General features: G+C 35.0%; 1 protein-coding gene across 2 annotated transcripts; it reads left to right on the top strand.

Annotated features, from left to right (window-relative positions):
* The first annotated feature begins 168 nt into the window (after positions 1–168).
* On the top strand, positions 169–9,662 carry S6kii (Ribosomal protein S6 kinase II). 2 transcript variants are annotated; one of them, XM_064055787.1, is made up of 12 exons: positions 169–394; positions 538–572; positions 1,105–1,188; positions 1,250–1,573; positions 2,252–2,455; positions 2,506–2,769; positions 2,824–3,014; positions 3,062–3,263; positions 8,478–8,648; positions 8,699–8,875; positions 8,929–9,150; positions 9,198–9,662. In XM_064055787.1, the coding sequence occupies exons 1-12, from the start codon at positions 367–369 to the stop codon at positions 9,537–9,539; spliced, it is 2,244 nt and encodes a 747-aa protein (XP_063911857.1). In that variant the 5' UTR covers positions 169–366; the 3' UTR covers positions 9,540–9,662. The 2 variants fall into 2 exon arrangements, with proteins under 2 accessions (XP_063911857.1, XP_063911858.1); XM_064055788.1 differs by lacking the exon at positions 538–572.
* The last annotated feature ends 313 nt before the right edge of the window (positions 9,663–9,975 follow it).

Below are 9,975 nucleotides of genomic sequence, written 5' to 3'. Positions count from 1 at the left end.
TTCTCTTTACGCAACTCCCTCTGCAAGCGTGGAAGTGAAAGCTGTTCATGAACGAATTTTCCGCGTTTTTCCGTCTGTTTACTTTTATTTAGATTTTACGACTTGTTTGCTTAAAAAAAACGTTATCTCGCATAAGAAGGCGCCATTACCTAATTCTAACGCAATCACAAGCTATCAAACAGCCGTTTGCCTCTTTCCGCCTGTCAAAGAATTCGTATCGGCAGGTTGGCAGCGCATTGACAGCTCTGACAGCCTGACAGCCATGTTCTAAAACAGTTTTTTGAAGAAAGAAGAAACAAAACCGAAAAATCAATTTGATGCCAAACAGAAACAAATTAATATGCCGTTAGCAAATTCGGTTGAGCCATGGCAAATTCAACACGCCGATACCGAGGTTAGTTCCGTTGCGACATCGCCGAAACAACAATTTTAGCCATCTGTCATACCTCTGGAAAAGTGTTTTTACTTCCACTTTTAATTTTACGTAGCACGCGTAGCCAGATTTTTATGATTTATAACGAGTTTATTCATTTGCAGCTTTTGGAGTGTCCAGGTCCCTAAGAATAGTGTCTGTACGTAAAATACTTACGTTTTTGCAACTCTCTGTCGTTGCACGAAAAAGCACCAGTTTAACTTTAAGTTGCATGTAGTTCGACGATTAGCCTCTTAGGTGACACTATCCTGTTCCTTTTTTAGCCCGGAGTGTGTAGTTGAGAGTTAGAAGTAGAAGTGCTTTTTGCATACTACTAGTTGCTTTATTTTGGATACACAACCTGTTCTGATTTAAACTCGTTTTTTGTTTTGTTAAACACGACCAGTGCTGGGCATGTCACCGCCTTTCCTTTGACATGTACCTATCATGGAACTCCAAGCTCTACATGAACTCTTTTAAATTAATTATAAACATACATGACTCGGTAGTTTATTAACAGATTAACATAGATAAGTATAAATGCTTTATTTTGTTATGAAAAGTTAAAAATAACCTACTAACAGGGCATCACTAATATACAGGATGTTGCACTTAGACATCTCGATGATGACACAAAGAACATCCTGCATATACTCGCCAGATTTATTCATTGTTAACTGTTGTCTTTATAGTCTCAATCTGGAGATGCTGATGAAGCGGTTGGAGTGGACGAAGCGGCTGCAGCCGAAGGCGAGCATGAGTTTGAGTTGGGGGAGGTAATATGAAACTACCCATCTTTCTCATTCATGTATTTTTTAACATATAAATCTGTATTAGTTGGTTCGAAATGGCCACGATAAGGCCGACCCTTCGCAATTTGAGCTGCTTAAAGTATTGGGAGAGGGTTCGTTCGGCAAGGTCTTCCTTGTACGCAAGGTGGTGGGGACGGATGGCGGGAAACTCTACGCCATGAAGGTTCTAAAGAAGGCTACTCTGAAAGTCCGGGATCGTCATCGCACTAAAATGGAACGAAACATTCTGGTGGACGTGGAGCATCCTTTTATTGTTAAACTTCATTACGCGTTCCAAACGGCCGGTAAATTGTATCTTATTTTGGATTTTCTGAGAGGAGGGGATTTATTTTCGAGGCTTAGTAAAGAAGTAAGTATTAGAAAATCTGCTGTCTGTAATAACAAACACATAATTTATTCGCCGCTTTACCTTGTCTTGAATCCTTAAAATCGAACGTTCTGAAATCTTACAGATGGTTTAAAATTATCATAAGCATGGTAAATTTTTAATGAAAACATGCTTATACCCTCAAGCTATTGACGCCACTTCAAAATCCTGTAACTTTGTTGTTGCTAACTACAAAAAAAAATACGACAATGCCGGAAAACATTGTAGAACGCACTTTCAAACTTAAATTGAAATATTGAATATCTGTTTAAAAAAAAAATATTTCCAATAATATCTAACCAGAGCAGTTAAAAAAAAGTAGAGTGAAAATACTGTGGGAAGAACATCTTAAATTATCACGCAGGCTTGGACCAATGGCGTATCATTTGCGTATTCAAATTGGGCTAATATTAAAAAATACGTTATACGTTACTAAAGACTTGAATGAAAAACTTAAACTACGAACAGACGCAACGAAACACGAAGTAATGAGTTTCCTCCCCCAAAATTCGCAAATAGACCCACCCGGAAGCCTCTAGATCTAGTGAGTCGTTTTATTTGTGTGTTCTTCTCAAACTAGTTCCAATCAAATTTTAAATATTCCCATTGTCCTAAATATATATTCGTAAAGTAAATATTAAATAGACGCAATTTTTCTAGGTGATGTTCACCGAAGAAGACGTGAAGTTTTACTTGGCGGAGTTGGCGTTGGCTTTAAACCATTTACATAGTTTAGGAATTATTTATAGAGATTTAAAACCTGAGAACGTTTTACTGGATGCTGATGGACACATCGCGTTGACTGATTTCGGACTGTCCAAGTTACCTTTAGAGGAGGGAAAGGCGTATAGTTTTTGCGGAACGGTATGATTAAAAAAAAAATCGTGTTTTTCTCTTAAAGTTGTACTTTGAAGGTTGAATACATGGCCCCAGAAGTGGTAAACAGAAAAGGTCATTCTTTTGCCGCTGACTGGTGGTCGTTCGGGGTTTTAATGTTTGAAATGCTGACTGGAAGTTTACCTTTTCAAGGTGCCAATAGGAGAGATACCATGACACAAATATTAAAGGCAAAGTTAGGAATGCCTGCTAATCTTAGTCCTGAAGCACAAAGTCTTTTGAGAGCTCTCTTTAAACGAAATCCTGCGAATCGCCTTGGGGCTGGCCCTGGCGGCGTGGAGGTAAGAATTCGGGACGAAATTTAATTAATCTAGTCCATCGTGCACTATTTCCAGGATATGAAAAAGCACGAATTTTTTGCCACAATCGATTTCGAAGCCCTTCTTGCCAAAAAAATTAGACCGCCGTTTCAGCCAGCGGTGTGCGGACCAGACGACGCATATTTTGATTCGGAATTTACTAGTAAAACTCCGCGGGATTCTCCCGGAGTTCCAGCAAGTGCCAATGCTCACGAACTTTTTAGAGGGTAAATCCAGCGTCTTTGATCTGTACGTTCTACTTTTTCCTGTTTAGGTTCAGTTTTGTTGCACCATGTCTGTTAGAGAACGGCAACGTTCCGAAAAAAGTTACGACCGAAACTCCTTTCAAGATGATGCGAACCGTGGAACGAAATTTCTTTGACGACTACGTACTTTTAGATCGGTTGGGCGCCGGAAGTTATAGTGTTTGCAAGCTGGCGCGGCACAAGGCGACGGGACAACAGTATGCGGTTAAGGTAAATCGAAATTGAATAAAAAGCATCTAACAACGTTTGCAACTTAATGTTAAAAAAAAATAAGTTGGCAATACCGACAGGTTCCTGGGTCAGTTTAACAATTACGGTGACCTACTCAGATCTGCGCCGCCTACGGTCGTAATATTTATGTCGAATTGTATTGTTGAAACTGCTTCTGCTAAGCTCAAAAATTCCTTGACGGAACAAAAAAGTGTGGTTTTTAAACGTGTCAAAGCTAGCAAAATGTATCAATCTCAAAAGAAAATAATGTTACTTAAATTTTATAAAATTAGAAAGAACGTGCTATATTTAACATAATTCAAATAGTAAAGTGTAAAAATACGAACACATTACAAAATTTTTGGCAAAAATCAAAATTGTACAACATGCCTTGAAATTTTGCGAACGTTTGATGGTTTTCGGAAGCAAAAGTGACAGTTCTGAACTTGTGGTTTATGAATAGGTGTTGAATTTTTAACCGAGACAACGAGAGTTTTGGAAAAAAAAATCAAAATTGTCGATTTAACAATTTTTGGAGATCTCAATTTTTCGAATATTCAGTTTTTAAACTTTTGGATTCGTCGATTTTTCAACTTTCGATTTTTCGATTACTCAATTTCTCCATTCTACAAATGTACGATTTCTCGATTTCTTCATTTTTCGTTTTCCCGATTTCTTCATTTTTCGATTTCTTCATGTTTCGATTTCTCGATCTCTTCATTTTTCTTTTTTAATAATAATGAAAAAACTTTCAGAGTTTAAAAATATATATTTGTAGTCACTGCTACACGTGTTTCGGTACACAGTACCGTCTTCAGGCAGAAGAGAAACTGGGGTTTTACAGAGCTATTCCTGAATTTATACCTGATATAAATGAGGTATAAATTCAGGAATAGCTCTGTAAAACCCCAGTTTCTCTTCTGCCTGAAGACGGTACTGTGTACCGAAACACGTGTAGCAGTGACTACGAATCTATTATTTAAACTCTGAAAGTTTTTTCATTATTATTAAAATTAATATGGAGTTTAAACACGTATCAGCCTCATCAATACAAACAAATCTTCATTTTTCGTTTTCTGGCGCTTCTAAATTTTCAATTTTTGGATTTCTCGACTTTTCAATGTTCCGATTTTTCAGTTTTTCAATTATTCTTCAATTTTTCGATGTTTTTAATTGTAGATTTTTCAATTTTTCGAATTTTTAAATTTTAGATTGCCTAATGGTTTTTTGTAGTTTCAATTTCTTGATCAGCTGTATTTAAAATTTTTGGTTTTTCAATTTTTAATTTTATTGGATTTTTCAGTTTTTTGATTTTTTTATTGTTCCATTTCCCAATTTTTCGTCATTTCAGTTTTGGAATTTTTCAATTTTCGGATTTTTCATTTTTTCGATTCTTTAATTTTCCGTTTATTCAATTTTTGCGAATTTTTAAATTTTGGATCATCAGTTTCCCAGTTTTTCGATTTTTTGATGTTTGGATTTATCGATTTTCAATTTTTTGAAATTTTAATCTTTCGATTTTTTAAATGTTAGGTTTTTGACCTCCCGATTTCTCGGTTTTTCGGTTTTCTTGATTTTTCGATTTTTCAATTTTCGGTTTTGCCATTTTTTGATATTTCCACTTTTCGATTTCTCGATTTTTCCATTTTTCGCTTTCTCAATTTTCAGATGTTTCAGTTTTACGATTTTTCAATTTTTCAGTTTTTGACCTTTCCATATTTCAATTCCTGGATTAATCAATTTTTTGATTTTCCCATTTCTCAATTTCTCGACTTTTCAATGTTTCGATTTCTAAATTTTTCGATGTTTCAGTTTCGGGATGTTTGAATTTTTCGATTTTTAAATTTTTGAATTTTTCGGCTTTCTGGTGTTTCGATTTCTCGATTTCTCAATTTTTCTATTTTTTCGAAATTTTAATTTTTCAGTTTTTTAAATGTTAGGTCTTTTGACTTCCCAATTTCTTGATTTTTCGGGTTTTTTGATTTTTTCATTTTTCGATTTCTCAATTTTCACATGTTTCAGTTTTACGATTTTTCAATTTTTCAGTTTTTCTTTTCAAATCTTCAATTTTTGGATTTCTCAATTTCTCGACTTATTAATGTTTCGATTTCTCAGTTTTTCAATTCTTCAATTTTTGGATTTTTCAGGATTTCGATTTTTTACTTTTTCGATTTTTTCGAATTTTTAAATTTTAGATTACCTAGTTTTTTGTAGTTTCAATTTCTCTATCTTTCTATATTTAAAATTTTTGGTTTTTCAATTTTTCAATTTTTTTATTGTTCAATTTTTCGATTTTCAACTTTTCGATTTTAGTCTATTTTAATTTTTTGATGTTTCGATTTGTCAAAATTTTCGATTTCTCAATTTTTCAATTTCCCAATTTTTCAATTTCCCAATTTTTCAGTTTTCCGTTTCTCAATTTTTGCGAATTTTTAAATTTTGGATTTTCAGTTTCAGTTTTTCGATTTTTCAAGTTTCAATTTTTCGAAATTTTGATTTTACAGTTTTTTAAATGTTAGGTCTTTCGACTTCCGGATTTCTCGATTTTTCGATTTTCTTGATTTCTCAACTTCTGGATTAATCAATTTTTTCATTTTCCCATTTCTCGACTTTTCAATGTTTCGATTTTTCAGTTTTCCGTTTCTCAATTTTTGCGAATTTTTAAATTTTGGATTTTCACTTTCAGTTTTTCGATTTTTCAAGTTTCAATTTTTCGAAATTTTGATTTTACAGTTTTTTAAATGTTAGGTCTTTCGACTTCCGGATTTCTCGATTTTTCGGTTTTCTTGATTTTTTCATTTTTCAATTTCTCAATTTTCAGATGTTTCGGTTTTACGATCTTTCAATTTTTGGCCTTCCCAAATCTTCAATTTTTGAATTTCTCAACTTCTGGATTAATCAATTTTTTCATTTTCCCATTTCTCGACTTTTCAATGTTTCGATTTCTCAATTTTTCGATGTTTCAGTTTTGAGATTTTTCAAATTTTCGTCGATTTTTCGACCTTCGGATTTCTCGATCTTTCGACTTTTACATTTTAGATTTGCGATATTTCGGTTTTTTGGTGTTTCGATTTCTCGATGTTTCAGTTTTACGATTTTACAATTTTTCAATTTTTGATCTTTCCAAATCTTCAATTTTTGGATTTCTCAATTTCTGGATTAATCAATTTTTTGATTTTCCCATTTCTCAATTTCTCGACTTATTAATGTTTCGATTTCTCAGTTTTTCAATTCTTCAATTTTTGGATTTTTCAGGATTTCGATTCCTCAATTTTTCGAAGTCTCAGTTTTGGGATTTTTCAGGATTTCGATTTTTTACTTTTTCAATTTTTTCGAATTTTTAAATTTTAGATTACCTAGTTTTTTGTAGTTTCAATTTCTCTATCTTTCTATATTTAAAATTTTTGGTTTTTCAATTTTTCAATTTTTTTATTGTTCAATTTTTCGATTTTCAACTTTTCGATTTTAGTCTATTTTAATTTTTTGATGTTTCGATTTGTCAAAATTTTCGATTTCTCAATTTTTCAATTTCCCAATTTTTCAATTTCCCAATTTTTCAGTTTTCCGTTTCTCAATTTTTGCGAATTTTTAAATTTTGGATTTTCACTTTCAGTTTTTCGATTTTTCAAGTTTCAATTTTTCGAAATTTTGATTTTACAGTTTTTTAAATGTTAGGTCTTTCGACTTCCGGATTTCTCGATTTTTCGGTTTTCTTGATTTTTTCATTTTTCAATTTCTCAATTTTCAGATGTTTCGGTTTTACGATCTTTCAATTTTTGGCCTTCCCAAATCTTCAATTTTTGAATTTCTCAACTTCTGGATTAATCAATTTTTTCATTTTCCCTTTTCTCGACTTTTCAATGTTTCGATTTCTCAATTTTTCGATATTTCAGTTTTGAGACTTTTCAAATTTTCGTCGATTTTTCGACCTTCGGATTTCTCGATCTTTCGACTTTTACATTTTAGATTTGCGATATTTCGGTTTTTTGGTGTTTCGATTTCTCGATGTTTCAGTTTTACGATTTTTCAATTTTTCAATTTTTGATCTTTCCAAATCTTCAATTTTTGGATTTCTCAATTTCTGGATTAATCAATTTTTTGATTTTCCCATTTCCCAATTTCTCGACTTTTCAATGTTTCGATTCAGTTTTTCAATTCTTCCATTTTTTGATTTTTCAGGATTTCGATGTTTCAGTTTTTGGATTTTTCAATTTTTCGATTTTTCAAATTTTGTCCGATTTTTCGACTTTCGGATTTCTCGATTTTTCAATTTTTTTTATTCGGTTTCTTGATTTTTCAATTTTTCAAAATTTTAATTTTTCAGTTTTTTAAATTTAGGTTTTTCGACTTCTCGATTTTTCAATTTTAATCTTTCGATTTTTTTGATGTTTCAATTTCTTATTCGTTTTTTAAAAGGTGTCTACTTTTTGATTTCTCCATTTTTCAAGTTTTCGTCTTTCAATTTTTCAACTTTTTCAGTTTTGGAAACTTCCCAATTTGGTTTTTTTTTTCAGTTTTTCGATTTTTAAAATTTTCAATCTTTCAGTTTTTCGAAAAACGTTTTTTCCCGTTGGTTGCCTGCTTTAATATATTTCATATTGTCCGCACTTGTACGGACTGCATACCTTTGGAATGTACGCGGGCTATGGAAGTATTATTTAGGTCACTGGTTTTGCGGGATTTGTTGGGGTGCATTCCAGGGGCGAGGGAAGTTCTCTCGAAATAACCTTTGACAAATTTTTTTCATTTTCTACATGAAGATTTTTTAATTGACCCACAAAATTTGCATATTTTTGCAACATTGTTCTCTTTAATGTTCAATTGAGAACTCTGCAATGGCACCTAAGATTTTTTTACTTTTAAAATTTTTAATTTAATGTTTATATTAACCTTAGATCAAATACTTTCAAGTATGTCTCTAAAAATTCTAAAATTCGGAATAGAAAAATACCAATTATAACGTAAATTAATACAAATTTAGAAGGCAAACATTTTGAACAACTTTCATCCACTTCGCACGCCTCGAAATCACTGGGAATTTCAAAAAACGAGCCAGTTTTTGCTCCACATACAAAATGTTTTTTGTAAATTTTCAAAATTAAAATTAGCAGAATCAATTAATTATCCCCCTAGGTTCTTTCAAATGGCGTGTAGATGATATTGTAAAATTTAACAATAAACCTAAAAATGAGGTAAACCGTACGCGTTTTTTAGATAATAAACAGAACCCAGTGCGATTGCCGCGAAGAAGTTGAAATTCTGATGCGGTACGGTCACCACCCCGGTATTGTCAGTTTGAAGGGAGTTTACGAAGAAGCTGGTAAAATATACCTCGTTCTACAACTTCTACGAGGCGGAGACTTGTTGGATTACATGATGGCAAAAGTATGCAATTTTAAAACCAAACTACTTTGGTGTTCAGTATATAATTCTAGAAACACCTAACGGAACAAGAAGCGGCGGCCATCTTGAAAACTCTAGCCACCACAGTGGCATATCTACACGAAAATGGAGTGGTCCACAGGGATTTAAAACCAGCAAATATTTTGTTTGCCTCAGAAGACTGCACACCTGATAGTGTGACAATCTGTGATATGGGTTTTGCCAAACAGGTGCGGCAACCGTGACCTGTGTATTACTTTTTTTTTACAAATTTACGTTATAGTTAAGAGCAGACAACGGCCTTTTAATGACTCCATGTTACACGGCGAATTTCGTGGCTCCCGAAGTACTGAAACGCCAAGGCTACGACGCCGCCTGCGACATCTGGTCCCTCGGTGTGATCCTCTACATAATGTTGTCCGGCAGATGCCCCTTCAGCACCGCCCCCAACGACAGCCCTCAGCGCATCCTCCAAAGAATCAGCTCGGGAAAGCTCGACTTACACGTAAGCGCCTCCACCGACCTTCCAATTACTCCAACTCGGTGTTACAGAACGGCCGTTGGAGCAGCGTCTCCCAGGAAGCCAAGATGCTGGTGACCGACATGCTGCACATCGGGCCGCAGCGCCGCCCCACGGCGGCCCAACTAGTCAAGCATTCGTGGCTGGCGGCGGCGACACCGGCGCTGTACCACACCCAAACACTGCAAGCGAACACCAGCCAGAACGCGGCGCCGGACCAGACGGGGGCGCACCTGAAGGAGACGGTGGCGGCCACGTTCAGGGCCATCGCGACGTCGCCGCAGGTGGCGCACCTGGGGCCGGTGGCCATGTCGGAGTTGGCGCGGAGGCGCTTTCGGGATAAAGCGCTGAGCAGGGTCCAGCAGAGTTCATAATGTTCGGTCAATTATTAGGTTATGTGCAATTGATCCGTTGGAGGCGAGGTCCGCCCGAGTTTGAGTTTTCATTTTTTTTATATCATTTTTGTGAGTCGAAATAAATTAGAGCGTTGCATATCATTTTTGTTTTTGCGAGAGTAGTGGGGCGGGCCGGGTTTTATTTCCTGGATAGTGGTAGGTGCGGAGTGGCGGTGACGTCACAGGGCTTTGATTGGTCGAAAGTTGGTGAGAAGGTGTGACGTCGGCGGCATTGCGCACCTACTACGTACTACGTAATTCATTGTTTAATTACTGATCGATGGTCCTATTTGTGAAACAAGTTGAGCGGAAGTATTTATGTGTTGAAAATGATTAGATCCTACGACGTAACGCGTCAATTTTTTATTGTGTGTGTATATAGGGTAGAGAGAGACTTGTTGCCATATTGTTCGTT

Source organism: Zophobas morio, unplaced genomic scaffold (assembly GCF_036711695.1).
Source record: "Zophobas morio isolate AGI-343-1 ecotype UQ-CSIRO unplaced genomic scaffold, CSIRO_AGI_Zmor_V1 ptg000014l, whole genome shotgun sequence".
NCBI lineage: Eukaryota > Metazoa > Arthropoda > Insecta > Coleoptera > Tenebrionidae > Zophobas > Zophobas morio.
The sequence above is the reverse complement of the archived record's forward strand: the minus strand, read 5'-3'. Positions and strand labels throughout refer to the sequence as shown.

Bases quoted from the DNA above. Each gene is read 5' to 3' on its own strand.
- S6kii (XM_064055787.1), top strand. From the start codon at position 367: ATGGCAAATTCAACACGCCGATACCGAG. The intron at 3,015-3,061 runs GTAAATCCAGCG...TTTCCTGTTTAG, and splicing joins GCTCACGAACTTTTTAGAGG to GTTCAGTTTTGTTGCACCAT. The intron at 8,876-8,928 runs GTGCGGCAACCG...TTTACGTTATAG, and splicing joins ATATGGGTTTTGCCAAACAG to TTAAGAGCAGACAACGGCCT.